At 45.3% G+C, this 17,094-nt stretch overlaps 1 protein-coding gene across 3 annotated transcripts in view; it reads left to right on the top strand.

The window, feature by feature from the left end:
• The first annotated feature begins 3,418 nt into the window (after positions 1-3,418).
• The window catches only part of fras1 (Fraser extracellular matrix complex subunit 1), a 219,048-nt gene continuing 205,372 nt past the window's right edge, over positions 3,419-17,094 (top strand). For all 3 annotated transcript variants that reach the window (XM_067521433.1, XM_067521432.1, XM_067521430.1), the window contains exons 1-2: positions 3,419-3,848; positions 6,212-6,243. In XM_067521433.1, coding sequence (XP_067377534.1) covers positions 3,782-3,848; positions 6,212-6,243 — 99 coding nt within the window. In that variant the 5' untranslated portion in view covers positions 3,419-3,781. The remainder of the gene's footprint in view (positions 3,849-6,211; positions 6,244-17,094) is intronic.

The raw sequence follows: 17,094 nt of genomic DNA, 5'->3' as shown, positions 1-17,094 counted from the left end.
CAAGGTGAGGACTATAGGACAGAGACATTTCATAATCATAACCAGAAGAATCCCAATAATCAGTTGATACTTGTTTTATTGTGGATGTCTGAGTGTATAAAAGCTCAGAAAACCTTTTCAGTGTCTGAATTAAATTTCCCTTTACTCCCTTTAAAATTATTTCCATTTAAAGTTCATATTCCACTTCCATGTTTCCCATCGGTCTCTGCATGGACTAATACCACACACTAACCTAGAAGTAAACTGGTTTTATGATCTTTGCTGCTTTTCAGTTTGGGAAGGGATTAAATTGTCCCAGACTGACCCTGATGTCTCCCCATCTGTTCCAGGACTCCTTGTTTCTTTTTGTTATTTTTGAATAGGCCAGGTTCCTAACTAAAGGGTTTTTCCACTTTAGTATGGAAGATCTGGACTGGCTTCTGGGTCTGAATGGGACCAGCAAATTGTAAGTCTAGTAGACCTCCCAAAACCAGGAGAGCGCAGGCTTCTGCAGCAGAACAGCAATGTCAGGTGTCCACATCATGCACTGTGGTGTAGCACTGGCATTGTGCCAGCAGGTGGCAGTATCAGCACAGCCTGTGCTACTGACGCCTCTAGAAATGAACTGGATTGTTAGGGGATTTTCCTGCGGCTACAGTCAGAAATGCAGAATATCACCAGAGAAGAAGTTAAATAACTTGTGCAGTAGTGTATTAAGATGTGTCCTCTGCTTATAAACGTCTTTATTGCTTCAGCAGAAATGTACCATGTTGCAGTAGAACGTCTTGCCAAATTCTTGGTTTTGAGACCTCAAAGTCTCTTTTTTTGTGAAGGATGTAACTTTAAATTGATTAAACAGACTTCAGAACAATGTACAAAAGACCACCAACCTCACCAGGCCACAGTAGATGAAGCTTACATTTGGTAGAAGGTGGAAGCTGCTCAGGGTTGAGTTGATGAGCCCTAATGGCTTTTAGACCCTCTAGCCAAACAAAAGGCTCCCTGTGGAACAAGCAAAGGAAGTAACAGACGTGTGACGGGTCCGTTAATAATTTGCTGCCCTGTGTGAAGCACTTTGTACCAAAGAGTGGGCTGTGGAAAGTGCTCAATGTGCAGAACAGACAAATTACAGCACGGATCCTCAGGATGTCGGACAGCAGAGCAAACGTTGGAAGAGGCAACACATCAGCTAAACAAACTACTTTTCTAAACTTTCCCTGCTCGTCAACAGGAAACTCATCGAAGCCACGTTCCTCATTTTTACCACTTAGTGCACTTTTCATCGCCTCTTCTCTCCTTTCTCTGCTCCCCGGTGCCAAATCCCATTACATTAGCTGCTGCGACCGCCTGATTTCCCCACGGGGACCAATAAAAGTTCCCACTTATCTCAATCTCGCACTGAATATCAACCTGCGCAGCATCACAAGATGGATGTGTAATTGGCTGTGATAATTCAGCGCACACATTTTTATGGAGATGCCTTGACCCCTCGCTGTGTTTGGAGACATCAAATTCTTGGGATACCTTTCCAAAAGCACGGCGTGTTGTGAGCATATAGGACACTTTACTCAGTACATGAGTAAGTGGAGCCCCTGCTTCCACCATTAAAAGCCTTTAAGAATGTCTGATTTATGTTTGTTATCTGTGTGAAAATGCGTCTGTTGTCATATTGAGAGATGTATTAGGAGGGTGAGCCAACAGTCTGACTTCACACGAAGGCTTAAAAGGAGGCTGGTTTAAGTGTTTGCAATGGTTTTCTGGCCGCACACTGGAGGTCAAGAGTTCAACCACGTATTTGAAGGCTCCGCTGCGTCACTGGGTCCTGATTATAAATAGTGGCAGCAGCGCGCAGACGGCAGCTGCATTAAAGCAGCAGAAAAAAGGGGAAAAAAAGCTTGTTCAAAGGCAAAACCCGGTTCTGATCCCTTTTTCTGGCACAGGACAAAAGGACCGAGTGCAGGTCAGGTTACTGCCATGTGACACGGAGGAATCTCAGTGCTGCACTCAACATTACACACTTCCTGTAATGGTTACAGTGCAATGAATTAAACAGCCAGAGGGAAAATAACGCCCCTGGAAATCACGCAGTGCTATTAATACACAGTAAGATCAGCGAGGGGGCTTCACGGGTCCCCAGAGGATCATTATAGTGACGCCACTGGAGGTTGAGGTTAAAATATCCAACACCTGTGAGTAAGTCGCCAACGTGGCACAATTATCACAATTACAACCTGAAAACACAAGCGCGCTAATAACCAGACACAATAAAATAACTTTGACAATTAGCGTAAAATCAACCTGGAATCCTCACACTCTCAGAGATAGGGGGACAGTACGAGTCCATTTCTGCCCCCCCCACCCGGTACAATTTCCACTAGCGTCTCCCCCCCCCCCCCCCCCCCCCCCCGGGGGGGCTAATTACTGGGCCGTAAGGTGACTTTGGGCACCTTATTCAGCTAAGTAGAAGTAGAGTTTAAGTAGATTTGTGTGTAATATGAAAGTTTGGGGCCTGGTGGCTCAGTGGTACAGCATTGGGTTGTGATGCAGAAAGCAGTGGGTTTGAATCCCACCCCACCAGGTGTGGCCCGAAAAATGGGGTTGCGGCAGAAAGAGCATCTGGCGTAACAACACAGACCAAATCAACGTGGGGAACATGTTCCGCTGAAGCGACAAGCCGAAAGCCGTTTTTGTGGGTAATATGAAAGTTCGCACTTCAAAATTATCAAGTAATTAACGTATTGATGATTGACTAAGTTCCACGAGAAGCACTGACATATATGCACTCGAGTGGCAAAAAGTGCTGAGTAACAACATGTGTTAAAAGGGGACAAACGTGTCCTCTAGAGGGAACAGTTCCCCTAAAGGTTCAACAATGTCCCTTCTTCTCTGAGGGCAGAGCTTCAGCGCACTGAAAAGTTCATTTTACACCCAGGTGTCTTAGATCATGTGGTGTCTTTCCAGGGTGATTGTGTCATTTATTTTTGAATCAATTCTTCCCTTTATGGACGTGTTTTATAATTCATCTGAGCCTGTGATTAAACTGGTGTTTCTTCAGTTGCCTTGTCTATAGTGACGTAAGAGAGTTATTCTAAAGACACAGATCAAATCCGATTTAAGTTCCGCGGCAGCATGGACACACTTCTGGTTTGTGCGAACCAATAGTTTCCAGCTGCAAATGGGATTAAAGTGATGAATCCTCCTGATCTACTCTAGTTTCCTAACGAAAAAAAACAAAAAACCGTCTAATTCTGGTTCTCTCTCCCTCACATTTTAATCCGCGGGGAGCAGAGTCTTGGTGAGATTAGGAAATCCGAGCGAGGTGGAGGTGGAGAGGGGGGGGGCAGCAGAGGAGAGGCGGGACGTCCTCCTGGAGGAGGACTGGTGGTGGGAACTCCGCTGCTGCTGCTCCGGCAGAAGTCACTTCACACTGCGCGTGACATCGGCCGCCGCTCCGCGTCATGCGTGTCGGCTTTTAAACGCGCCCCTGCTCCTGGTGGTGCAGAAAGGACGAAGCGCCTCACATCTGGGGATCGTTGTGGAAGGTTTGCTTAGAAGCAGGTGGAGGTGGTAGTGGATACTTCTCCGGGCTTCGGGACTGACCCGCATTCCTGCCCGGAGCGCAGCGCTCGGGAGTCGGACCAGGTGCGCTCCCGTTTCTCCGGTTCCGTGTTTGGACGGTCCCCGGATCTTTCCTGCTTGTTCTGTAACGCGCCATGAGAACTGAGCTCCTCTGAGCCACACAGACAAACATATCGCGCCTTGTCCCTCCTGCCTGGACTTGGATTTAGCGGCCGGTTTGACCATGGGTGGATGGTGGACGTTAGTCGGCGCTCTGCTCGGGATCCTCACGGTCCCCCGTGAGACGCACGGTTGGTATTTCTGTCTCTTTTCACCAGTTGTTCCGGTTGTTAAGTAGGTCAGGGGTTACCAGGGACCACACATCTGACCAGCTCTAGTCCTCACTGGCCACATAGGGACCTCACAGAGTCCTTTTGTGTCCTGGGACAGTCTCCAATGATCCAGGGGAATGTTGGCTGACAACATCCTGGAACTGCCTTAACCCCCCTCCCGGATGAGCCAGGACCCTGAGCAGGTTCTTGTTCCCCGGGATGAGAACAGACCCCAGAAAACAAAAGTAATGAATGTAGTCGAAGCTCTTTCACGTCAGACCCTGATCTGATTCCTGAATGAGCTCCGGCCACCAGGGAGGCGTTTTTCTTCCTCTCTTCCTTTATTTGGTCTTCATCATCAAGTGGAGAGTTAAGTGTTTGCGATGCAGCAGCAGCCACATTCAGATGAGTGCAGTTTACAACTGATTAGTAAGTTAAACTAAGAAGCTTTTCAGCACGTAGGGTTTTCCATCAGTCTGCAAATCACCAAATCAGTTCTGCCATCAAAGTAGAGGCAAAGAGAAACCAGAATCCCCACTTAATACGGGAGTGAGACTGTGCAGATGCTCACTGATCACTCAACAAACACATCTTTGAAACCCATCCTCTGTACTAGTTAAATATTCAGCAGTGCATCACATGGAGCTGAGCTGCTGCTCTGCTGGGGTCATTTATAGCAAACCAAGAGACTCTGTGAGCTCCTGGTTGGCAGCGTTGGTGTTGGCAGCCAGAGCGAAAAGGTTTTTTAAAAAAAAGAGTTAAAGAAGCTCAGGCTGAGTGTTTGGAAGGATGCTAATATGATGAGGACTCTGTGGATTAAGGTCTGATCAAACCAGATTACAGTGTCACTCAAACAGAAGATTAAATCACCTGTAGGAGAAAACATAAAACTGATCCCACAGCAGCTTTAAAAGGCTGTTTTTAAATGTAGACTGACATTAAAGGGCCAAAAACTGAAGACAACCTCCTTTTACACGTAAACGTGCTGTGACTCCACAATTTGGGCAAACAGCCTTTCAACACGTGAGACCACGAGAAACCGATGGAGCCGCCGATGTGTAATGTTTTACTACAACGAGCGAAAAACTGTCCAAGCAAAGTTTAACTTTAACAGACTTTTCCATCAAGCACCTGCACAGTTGCTCCACAGCTCCTTGGAGACGTATGAGGACAAGGCCACGTCTGAGCTAGGTCCACTTGTCCACACTTTACGCCCCAGTGTACACAGCACTGTTTCCTACTTTGACCGTGTGAAGCTCTGATTTGAGGGTTTGCGGGTTGGAAAAAAATGTCCACACGTCCAACTCAAAGGTGTTTTAAAGCTAGTGTCCTCTCCACTGCTGATCACCTGGATCAGGTGTGTTCACGTCTGAGTCACGCGCCCTGTCTTCCCCTGCCCTAATCAAAAATGGTATCTTCCAGCTTCTGACTCATTGACCTCATGTGATCCAGGTAATAGTCAGTGGACAGTGCATGGTTGGTTAGAGACAAGCAGGACAGGTGTCTCTGAGGATCCCTGTCCTACATGGACCTAAAGCTAAAAGTGACCAAACGGTTTCTCACTGAGAAGCATGTGATGCTCTGTGCACAGCTGCTGCTTTTCCAGCATCACAAACAGCGAATCCTCCACATGATGATAAATAATAGAAGAGAAAAGCCGCTCATTCAAACTCCGTGTGAAATGATGAATGTTTGTGGGGCTGAGAAAAACAAGTGCTCCGAGTTTGGGACACGTGCAGTTTAGTTCAGCTTTGCAGGGGATTTCATGTGCAGTAGCAGGTTGTTAGAGAACAGTTTTCTTTTTTCTGATGTGCCTTGAAAAGCCGAGAGGAACGACTCCATGATGAAAGTCATTTAGCCTTTGATTATCTTCAGCTGATGGGACATTTAAAACCACAAGATGCTGAGTTTGATTGCTGGAGGTTTAGTTAATCAAACGAGCATCTTATGAGGAAAATTTCTCAGCTCAGCTTTCAGAAGTGCCCTCGTGATGTTGCACCTCATACAGAGTTTCTCTTGAAAAGCCGCACGTTTTAAGTCCTCGGCTCTTCATCTTTCTGCTCCTTAACTACGGTAAATGACAAAAAGTCTAAACCTCAGCCTCACTAGATAAATAGAATTGATATAAATACAATATTAGTTTGCTGTGGTTCAGCTTGGTTTGTTTCTGTGAAATGTTTCCTCCACAGGCAGGTCAGTGTGTGTGTGTGTGTGTGTGTGTGTGTGTGTGACCCATCGATCACTTTCAAAGTTTGATAGTACACAGCTCCTCACGCTGCTGGATTGACACCCTGACAGGACTCTGTGATGCTGACGTTGTCTTTGTCTCCATCTCATTCTAGGAGCCTGTACCTACGACGGAGCGCTGCATGCGGTAGGTGCAACCACCACTTCATGTCCTGTTCTGCCTCTCTAGTGTCACTGGCGACGTGTCCTCCCTGTCCACTGGCACAATTAGCCTCTGAAGTCCGTGCGTGAACCCCGATGGGTGTTTACTCGCGGATTATTCACAGAGAGCTGTGAGTGATGGCTGAGCAGAAAAGTCTGTGTGTGGATTTAGGTGCTGCATATTATCAGTAGCCGGAGACGTAGCGGAGGACATGTGTCTCATCTATAATGCATGTCGGATGTTGGCTTTCTGGGAGATAATGGCAACGAGACAGAACAGAAGCATGCAGCTCGTTGGAAGGAGCTGATGAAAGATTAGAGGGAAGTTTGGACTTTATTCTCGAGGTTCTGCTGGGTACTGGTGGACATGCAGGGTTTAGCTCTGGGACGTGCTTTTGTTATATGTTCTTCTGCTGCCAGATCCTCTCATCCTATGTGCTTTGAGACTTATTTTAATGTCTCAAGTTGTCGAGCTTGGTAAAATATTTCATGTATTTGTGTTGAACACATGCAGGGCTCGTGTCTGTGTGTGTCTGCATTCAGCTCGCGGGATGTTAAACGTTAGTCAGATTGATTATAGGCTGAACAGAGCAGTGCAACCCTCTGATAATGTGCTGGAACGTACTAAAACCGACGAGGAAGCATCAGTGTTTGTTCTGGAGCTGCAGAATCAGTAGAACCCAACAGGAAATGCTCTTGTTCTCACACTGGAAACTTTTTATATGAACTCTCCAAATACAGTTTGACAAGAGATGGAAAAGGCTCTGAAAAGGCTTTGAATGCTTTATTTATTTATGATCTTCTTCCTTTTGGGGGGGGTCAATTTGCCTCAAAGAGCAGCGAGTCTTGAGAGAAAATCTTTGCATTCAGAAATCTTTTCCAGCCTTGAACAGGTTCAGAATGAGCCTTCAGACGTCTCCTTTTATCGCTCGAACCCATGTGAAAAAGCAGTGAATGTTGCTGCCATGCACTTTAGACAAACGGCACTTTGTGTCCTACAACTTGTAATCTGTCCTAAAAAGTTTTAAACACCACTCTCTGCAGCAGAGCTGTGTTTCCCAGGCGGAATAATGACAAAGTCCTGCTTCTGCCCCGCTGTGCTGTCAACATAATTAAAGCCTAAAACGGCGAGAAGCAACATACCTGCAACAAACCTCCAAACCTGTGAAGGCGTCCAGCCTCTCTGGGTCTTACTTTTGTCTTTGAAGGGAGGGAGGGGGATAATCGCTGGAGCGAAGATGCAAAGGAAGATGGTTGGGGAGGAGGGGGAATGTGGGGAAAAGGAGAGGGCAGGAAGAAAGGTGGGATGTCCCGGCATGTTTGAACACAGTTGGGAAAAGGCCCTTCTGTGGTTCAAAGTGAAGACCCCCCACCCCCCTCCAAAACACCTGGAGTGATGAGCCGATAGGAACAAATGGGGGGGAAAGCAGATTAAAGTGCAGCGCTGAATAAAAGCCCTCAGGCCTCACAGTGTGGTTGTTCTCTCACGTGATGCGTTTCCTCTTTCTTCTCTGTCCACACGTTCATTTCTTTATTTCATTACATTTTGTGATTTATGGCAGTAATAACTTTGCCGACGAAAAAAAAAAACAGACTCAGATATAAACATGAGATCTGCACTGGAAACCACAGGTTCCGGGCATATTAGCACAGTAGCCCTGGATTATTTTCCAGCCAGTGGTTTCAGAGCAGCTGATGTTATTCGTCATGCGTCTCCACACTGCTCTGCAGTGTGCAGGAACCCTGGGTAAGTGTTGAAATAATAAATTGACATGTTTTATTCACCTTCGCTGCACTGCTCCACGCTCCCGCTGTGCAGTCTGATCGACTAGTCACAACGTGGGCTGTGGCTCGGTTCATTCTTTAGCCCTGGATGCTGGTGAGGAGCCTCTAATGACTTATTCCCTGTCAGTGCAGCAACTTGCAGCTCAGAACCTGGGCTGCTTTCTCCGTTTCCTGTCTTTGGACTGTGGGGGGGACGCTGAGCACAAGCACGGGGCGAACATGCAAACTCCACCCAGAAAGGCCACGGCCATTTTGAAATGTCACAAAGAGAAAAACAAAGAATTATTGGGTTGAAATCAATTCGCAATCAATTAGCGATTAATTTAATTATTTGACTATGAAGTTTAAAAATGCACTTTGTGACCTTTTTTGTTACTTCTGATGATGAAACCTTATTTCCTCAGTTAGATTTCTCAGGAGAAAACTGTTCTCTTGAACATTTGTGCAGGCCCCCAACCTTGTAATGAGGTTTTTTTTTTTTCAAAGTTTGCATGTGTTCCAGCTGAGTTGGTCCATTGTTATGTCAGGTTAAGGGTTTAGTTCAAATCCCCTTATAGACAGTAAATATACCTTAACATAGTAATAATGCTCATTCAGCTGGATGTCCAAGGAATCCAATCCAAGTTAGTGATGGCAAAATCTTATCAGTCATAATCAGAATATCTAATCCCATAAATGCCCCCCCCCCCCCCCCTTTTTCTATGAGATCATCTTAAAACTTGAAAAAAAAAAAAAACACGATCTGCAGGATTATCAGCAGCTGTTTGATGTTCTCTTTAAAAGCCCCCCCCACCCCCCCATCACGCTTTAAAACATTTAAAAGGCTTTGAATAAGAACTAGTGTCTCGTATGTTTTTCCCACAACAATAATTAAATCCTGCTCATTAAAATCATCTCTTCTCATTAAGAAATTCTGAGATCTTTGTTCATTTTCCAAGTTTAGCTGCTCACTGGACGTCGGGTCTGGTGAAGCAACCTTTTGTCTATTTATGCTCTTCAGGTGCTAATGGCCGGAAATATTGAGAAACCATATGATTGGTTTGATCATAATTGGCTTTACATGCATGAAGCGTTTATTGTTTTTCAATCAAATAAGTCTAGAACTTATATATATATATAGAACTTATATGAAATTATAAAACAATACCTTGAGACAAAAACAACCCAGTGCTGAACAAACTAAAACTTTTAGATTAGAGGACAAGTAAAAATGTTTGTGCCAATGAAGCAGTTTCACTTAACCGCAGCAAACACAGGAGAAGGACGGCCACAGATGTTCGGCTGCGGCCCAGCGCCGGCCCAATGATGGCTGACCACCGGCGAGATGAGAAAGTGCTGCAAAACTCCGAAGCCATATGCTCCACATATTATGAACAGTGCGCAGTTTGATCAATTTGTCATCATGGATGCGACAGTAGCTCTAAGATAGACTTAAGTACAGCTGTGACTTTTGCATCCTTCTCCTCAGCCTTCCTTTCATTCGTGCACACGCCCTGATTAAATAATTGTAGGCTTATTGCAGCAGTGCCACCAGGCCCGGCAGGCTCCTGAAACACAGCTCATAGCCCACAATAAAGGACAGCAGGGCTTGACAACATGCAGCACCACATCCCGATCTATCACCTGCCCCTCAGGGCTCAAATTCCTGGCATTGCAAGTCATCGTTCCCGTAGGAGTCTAAATGTAGGGCAGCTCAGGAACAGTTGGACGTCTGGGGCGGAACGATGAGGCAGACAAAGCATTTAGGGTCAACATTCAGCGAAGATTAATAACCGCAGGGGTGTTGGCTTCGCTGCATGTTCTCAATATGACGTTTACTCATGTGCCTGTTTACAGTTCACGATCCTCGACACATGTAATGATCTGAATCGTTAAATCCCTGTTCAACATGCCCCCTTTCTGTAAAAGCTCTGAATGAATGGACTCAAAAGTGTCTAGGGGACGTCTTTTATTGCAAACCTGTAAAGTCTTTGCCGCAGCAGGTGAGTGCAGCACACAAAACACAGTCAGGTAAGAAGGGCAGAGAGGGCCAAAGACAAGAGCCAGCACAAAAAAACGGGGAGGTCCAACTAGGTCTGTGAGCTGGTGTTCAAACAGCAAACGCACTGGAAAGTCCCGAGCCTTTACTCTGAGCAGTGTGCGGCCGAGGGCGGCTGCCCTACGAACAGGTGGGGATTGAAGCCGGTGCACAACGTGGCAAAGTGTCAGAAACCGCACATGACTGGGACACACCAAAAATCCCAGCACACCCAGGTCAGGCCCAGAACCCCTGGAGACACGGGGGCTCTCAGAGTTCACACGAGTGCTCTGCGTGTTGCAGGGAGTTACGTTTTTTTTTCCTCTCCCATGTTGAGCTCTAACACACAACTACTGTTACTGTTTCCTAACAACTGTGAGTTTTTACGGAAAGCCTTCTTAATTGCACCTCATTTGACTGTCCTGGGTAATTTCAGACCTGCTGAGCTTATGACCTCATTGCCAGCACGCTTCACTGCTCGTGCACAGTGTTTACGATATGAGGAGCCATAAAAGGTAATGGATTTTGTGGCTGTGCACTTAGGACAAACTTGCTTTGTCTCTCTGAACCGCTGTAATCTCTCCGAAACGCTGGTACTCGTGGTTAGTGATTCTCTTCTGGATTTTGTGTTTACAACTCAAAGTGATGCGACTGCCACCCTAAAGAGGCGTCTTCATCAGTCAAATAATGGAAACGAGGGTTTATGAACTGCTTTGAGTCTGCTCAGGATCTCCCTCTGTCTCTGTTTGCTTACAGCTCCTCATGGCATCAAGTCACTTAATACTGACATCTCAAAAATACTTGTCAAGTATTGTCAGGAAGATGGAGCCAGTGAAAAGGCACAAAATATAATATTTCAGACTCAATGAAGATTATTTTTTTATACTGTGCTTAACACTCATTTGTTATTGTAACACAGTTACACTAATAAAAACAAGAGTGTACAAGTACTCACAAGTACAGATACAAGTACTAAACTGTTTTGCTTCTAGTTTGAGTTGCCGCACAGTAAAATCCTCAGTAATCCACCGCAGCTAAGCAAATCCTGCAAAAAACAGAAAATGTCACGTGTTGGCAGCGACTGGTGTTTAATAAACGGAGCAACTTTGGCTGAAAAAGTACGAACAAAGAACAGATTTAGGGTGAGATCCTGGATGGGGACACGTGGACAACAAGGACTGTAGAGATCCACCTCCGTCTGCCTGCAGAGGCTGACATGGTATCAGGCAGAGTATTGTAGAAGTTTTACAAGTACAAGTACACAGAGGCAGGATTGTGACCAATGCCCGATACTTGTATCGGCTTCAGGACAACCCTGTATTCTGTGGTGGTGAGCTCTGACCTTAGAGCAGGTGGTGGTTGTGGTAGAACTGAATCAGTGAAATCTGTGGCCATGCTTTGTCCGAATTACAGGTGTGAGGCCGTGGTGACCAGTTTTTTTCCCACTTGGCTGCTGGTTTTAATGACTATGGCTCATGGAGGGATAGTGGAAAATGGGGCAGCTGGGCACAGAGACGCAGAGGGCTTCCCCCATTTTTGCATCTATTTTTTAAACTGTGTCAGTTGTTTGGCTCATTGTGTGTGTGTGTGTGTGTTTGGTTGTTTTCAGTCTCTTTATGGTCCTTTTGTGTGAATTGTGTCGAATCTGTGTCCAACAGAAGTTTCCGTACACGTCTGTCTCTGACACGCCGTAAAGAGGACTTCTGTCTCATTTCATTTTACACCAACTGAGAATGTAACTCAGCCTTTCTTTCTTTCGTTTGCTGTCCATTTCCCACACGGTTTTCTGAAGGTCTCGTCCTCAGACAATGGGTCAGTTTTTCCACGGACAATGTGCAGCCATCATCTCTGCCTTAAGGGGTCTTTTTTTTTCGGGCTGTTTGCTCGGAACTACTTTGAAGGGTTGTTCCCAGCAGGTTCAGTTATTATCCAGGAAATCCTCCCGTCCAAAAATGTTTGAGTGATTGTCATTCAAACAGTATGTCCACAGCTGGGTCCTGGTGTGTGTCCCTATAGGCTTAATTTTTATGTGGTCTCATGCTGAGTCAGCGCTGGTGGAAGCTTTCTGTGTGTAACTTTGAGAAAGTCCTTGAACCTATTAATTAAAAGTTTGTTTACTTTAAGAAAAGACCGATTGGACACAGTATTTCGTCTGGTCTTGAGGGCTGGACGTTCTTGAGCAAACCTCTAGTTTGCAGCTCCTGAAATTCGTCACAGCAGCTCTGGTGACCAAGGTGAGCTGTCAGGAAATAGTTTGGCTCATTTCTTGTCCCTGTCAGGAAAACAATCTCAGCAGATGTCAGATAGCTGCTGCTCCCCGACACGCTCCACAACTTGAGCTTAATGAGACTGTCTGAAAAAAGAAAAACACCGTCTCTCGCTCGAATTAAGAGTTCAGTGAAGGCAGATGGAGCGAGCCCAGCTCTGACTTCCTGTGTGCTGAGGGGCAGCATCCTGCACCTGGATCTTCATATCCATGGATACTGTGCACGATGGGGTTCGGCATTAAAAGCACTGATAGGATCTGACTGATGCTGGATTAACCCAGGCCATCGCTGACGGGTGTACATCGCTGCTGTTTGCCCCGCGGGCCTCAACCCACTCATGTGATCAGAGGAAAAGCCAATTCAGAGCCCGTGTCCCCCCTCCCCCCCTCCTCACCTCAAGGGACGAGACGTGCGCCGCAGGCACGCTTCAAGACTAAAAGAGGGAGCGGACACCGAGGACGATAGGGGAAAAAAAACAGAGAAAAGAACTGAAGTACAAAGAGGGTTTGGGGGGGAAACCTCATCTGAAGATGACAGTTTAGGACAAAGTAAAGGCAGCAGGGAGGACGTGTGACTTCTCATCCGTCCTGTGAGACAGAATGCCTGTGTCAGCACTTTCCTCTGCCAGCCTGATAAGAAATTCAGGACAAGGTGGGGGTCACCTGAGAGGACTGCAGGCTGAAGCAGAGCAGGAGACACATACGGTCGAACTCCGACTCCAAACAGGTGACACTCACACATGTAGTCACACTTCCCGTCACGTCCCGAACACTAAAATTCCATGTTGTCACATTAAGACAAATAATCTCCCAATGTCCTGAGACTTTTTTCCACTTTTATCTCATCTCATCCAATTTTTTTTTTACCAAAATAGCTCACGGAGTCTCATTGTCAGATGAATTGATTGGTTAAGACTGAGCCACAAACCTCTTTTAAATGCAGTCTTTCGTTTTCTTGAACTGTTTGGTGTCTTAAAGACCCCAAAACAGTCACTTATTAGTTGGCATTTGCGCATCAATTAGTTTCTCAGAGAACAAATTGATTATCTTCAGATGTGTCGTTGTGTCAGTATGTTTCAAAGCAAACCGTGTTTACTGTGAAATCAGACACCTGCCTTCTAGAAGCCAGCAGGATTACACAGTTTGTCAGGTAACGTGTAAGACAGCAACTTTTCGGAACATTTGTTAATCAACAGCAATGTTTAATACGAATGTGGCTAATTAATGGATCCCGGTTTTTCACGGGTGAGCTGAAAATCCAGCTTTCCACCAAACTGAGACCAAAAATTAAAGTAACAAAATCTCCACCTGCCAGTACTTTACTACACAACATGACATCAAGAAGTCATTTAAATATTTAGGTAAATATATAAATGTGGTTAAGCTTTAATTGCAATTAAAGGAGAAACCTAAGTTGGAGTTTTTCTCAGAGCTCGGTGAGAGACGTTATACGTCAGGACCTCAGCTTCGTTGACGCTGCTTTTCATGCTCTTTGCTGGATGTTTGACCAGCATCATTCGTAGACTCCTAAGGTTAAAGCCAGTCAGGACACAGATCTTTTCAGCGGCAGATATTATAAAGTGACCGTTCTAAATGCCGATTTCTCCAAATGATCTCCAGACGTAACACATCCTGCACTTCCCCGTTTTATCGCTTTGCGGGCTTTTCCCTGCTCCTGTGATGTGTGAACCTCCTGACATAATGAAGGGAGCGGCGGTCGCACCGCTGTCAGGAGAATAGCGGCTTTTCAGAAACACAGTGGCCCGGGACACAGAAATAGATCACTTGAGGACTTGCTGTTCGTGGCTCTACCATATCTGAATTATTAACTGGCTCGAGGAGGCTGTGAAGTGCCTACAGTGGCTCTTTTCACGATGCTTTTAAAGCTAAGCTGATGTCTTGAATCCTCCAATACATTTGAGCCAGAGCAGCAGTTTCCTGTTGGACTTGCTGCAGGAAGAAAAGTGTATAAAGGCGATTGAAAAGTTTTATTGTCATGTTGGCACCTGTGGCTCTCTGAGCTTCACATTCGCCTCGATGGATTATTAGAAAATGGGCCCCTAGTCTTAGAGGACCCTGTAGACTGAGGAGGCCATTGTTTTTGTCAGTTTTTCTGTCTTTGTGCTTAGGTAATACGTAAAGGTAATTTTTTATTTCTGGTCATTTTGTTTATCTAGGTTGTTATTTTTTTCTGTGCTTGGTTTTACCAGCTTTTTGTTTTACTAGACTTCTGTTTTAGTGTTTATGTTATGTGTCATCATCATCACAATCTCAAATATTGTTTGTTCTTCCTCCCTATGATATAAAAAAACTGTCATTGTGATATTGAATCTTGAGTAAAGAATGAAAACTTGAATCATATTATGATATTTATCTCTATTTACTGGTATGAAAAAAATATCCATCCAGCCTCTGAGACACAGTTGGAGCATCCTTGAGTTTGTTTTAGTGCTTTTGTCAAGTACTAAAGGCCATAAAATTGTGCGGGTTGTCTGCTTTACGCTGCATGTGAACCCCTGAAAGCACCACGAGATGCTGTTGAACGGATGTGCAGACGGTTATAAAAGGTCATGATGGAAAATGACACCACACTGTAAAAGAATGTGAGGGGCTTTGCTGGTGCAAACATGTTGCTACAGGTAGGAGGTGAAGTATGATGCAGGAAGTCCACTTTGAGCAATACGTTTATGAGAGCGAAGCACAAACTCTACGCGGTGTTTGGTTTAGTACAGCGAGCCAGGATTTTACACTTCATTTACTGCTCTGTAAAGTTGCGATACGGCAGAGTTACTGCAGTGCAGCGCATACCTGTCATTCAGCAGAGGACTCCACTGGAACCACCTGGTCTCTCTGTCTGAGCAGGGCTGGTGCTGGTTGGACCATCGCCTTGTCTGAAAAGTTTGACTTTATGAGCTTTATTGTGGCTTTGTTCGATTAAAAGCATTAATTAAAGTGCTGGAAACGTATTTCTTAATCTTTCATTGGAAACACTCCAGAGAGAGCTCTGTTCCTTTGGGTTGACATTGTCCCACGCCTCAGCAGTGCTGCCGGGGCTAAATGAGAGACCCCCCCCCCCCCCCCCCCCCCCCCCAATGCTCCCTGGACTGGAACTAAGCCACTTTTTTCTCTTTCTGTTTTTTCTCCCTCACCAGTTCTGTGCACACATGCAGGACTGCGGAGGACTGGAATGAAGTGGTACAACCTTTGGTAAACACCCAGCTGCCGGGCTAATGGTCAAACAAACAAGCCCCCACCCCCCCCCCATCTCTGACACCCCTCGACCCTCCAGGCCATCCGGTGGTGGCTTTGACAGTCTCAGTGCTCCAGGTCTGGGTGGGGGGGTCGGCGCCCTTTTGTTCCCCACTTCATTCAGAGTGTTTGATTCCCAGCTCGCAGTTCAGGCCAGTTTGCCTGTTATCTGTAAATACCAGCATGCAGCCCCCAAGGTCTGGTTTGTCTTTCCTGCTCTACTTTTCCTTCTGTCTGTGCCCTCAGGCTCTTGGAGCTACAAGTGTTTAGACAGAGCGTCAAACCGAGCCGAGCTTTTGTCCCTGTCAGCTCAGACGTCCGTCTTTGCACACGCTGCAGATCCCAAACCTACTATACTTTTTTTTTTCTTCCCTCGTGTTTTCTGTCCTGAATCCACTCAGAACAATGACAATATCTTCAGGGGCAACAGCTTAGAAAAGACGTGTGTGTTGCAAAGTTAAACTCGTGTCTCCATGAAAGCTCAGACCGTGCGGGAGGTCTCTCGTGTATCTGTAAAGAAGCAGCACGAGAAATAAAAGGAACATTTTCCTCAAAATTGAAATCTCATTTTCTTTTTTGTTTTATTCCCTTTGTACCAGCGGATGGGGAATCAAAATCCAGTCAAAGTCCAATTGGAAGCCTCGACGTTCTAAATAGTCTGTTACTGTAGCCCATCTGCAAACTAAGAGGATAATAAATAAACCAAAAGATTCAAAAGTGTAACACCAACAGATAAATTAAGCTTTGTGCATATGTGCAGAAAACCTGAAGCGACCTTCAACATTTTTACCAGAAGGACTTTGAAGTTCTCACTGTGTACTTTATCTTTGAACTGTGGTATTTAATCTGCTGGCACATTTTCAAGGCAGTCATGCTTAAAATTGGGAATTGGGAAGCTCTTATTTTGACATTTATGGTGCACTTGTAACTTGGAGGCCACAAACAGAGACTAAAAGTACAAAGAAAGTGTTTTTGCTATTTAAAATAAAACATAATTACAGATACATTTGTCCCTTGTAAGAATCTGTAAATTGCAGGTGTTGAAAGTGATTCTTTGCTTTTTCCACAGCTACTCCTGAAATGCCATTGTCAGTGAAACAACTAAAAGAGTGTGTTTGAGCGGGTGTTTGGTCGACTTCGTGTTGATTGTTAAAAGGTAGAAAAATCATTTAAATGTCAAGAGCCTCTTTATCAAATTCCACGCTCATCTTCCAAAATGTATCTTCTCCCAAAAATTATGTCATCATGGTCCTCTGGGAACTCATGGACTTTTTCCAGGGAGTTACTGGGGCCAGTTCTAGAGATTAGTTTTATATGAGGTAAAGGACAAATCCTGGTCCAAAATAACTCAGAGGTTCTTCGCAGCATTTGCAGCTTTGTTTCTGTAGCAAGGCCATTTTCCTGATACTCCTCATGACACATGGACTCATTTTCTTGATTGATGCAAACCTACAATTCAGATTTCGGCCTTTTGATCCTGTAACCATCTTTTATAATTATCGCATCTGTTCCAAAGCTGA

Source organism: Channa argus, chromosome 11, assembly GCF_033026475.1.
Source record: "Channa argus isolate prfri chromosome 11, Channa argus male v1.0, whole genome shotgun sequence".
NCBI classification, from domain to species: Eukaryota; Metazoa; Chordata; class Actinopteri; order Anabantiformes; family Channidae; genus Channa; species Channa argus.
The sequence above is the reverse complement of the archived record's forward strand: the minus strand, read 5'-3'. Positions and strand labels throughout refer to the sequence as shown.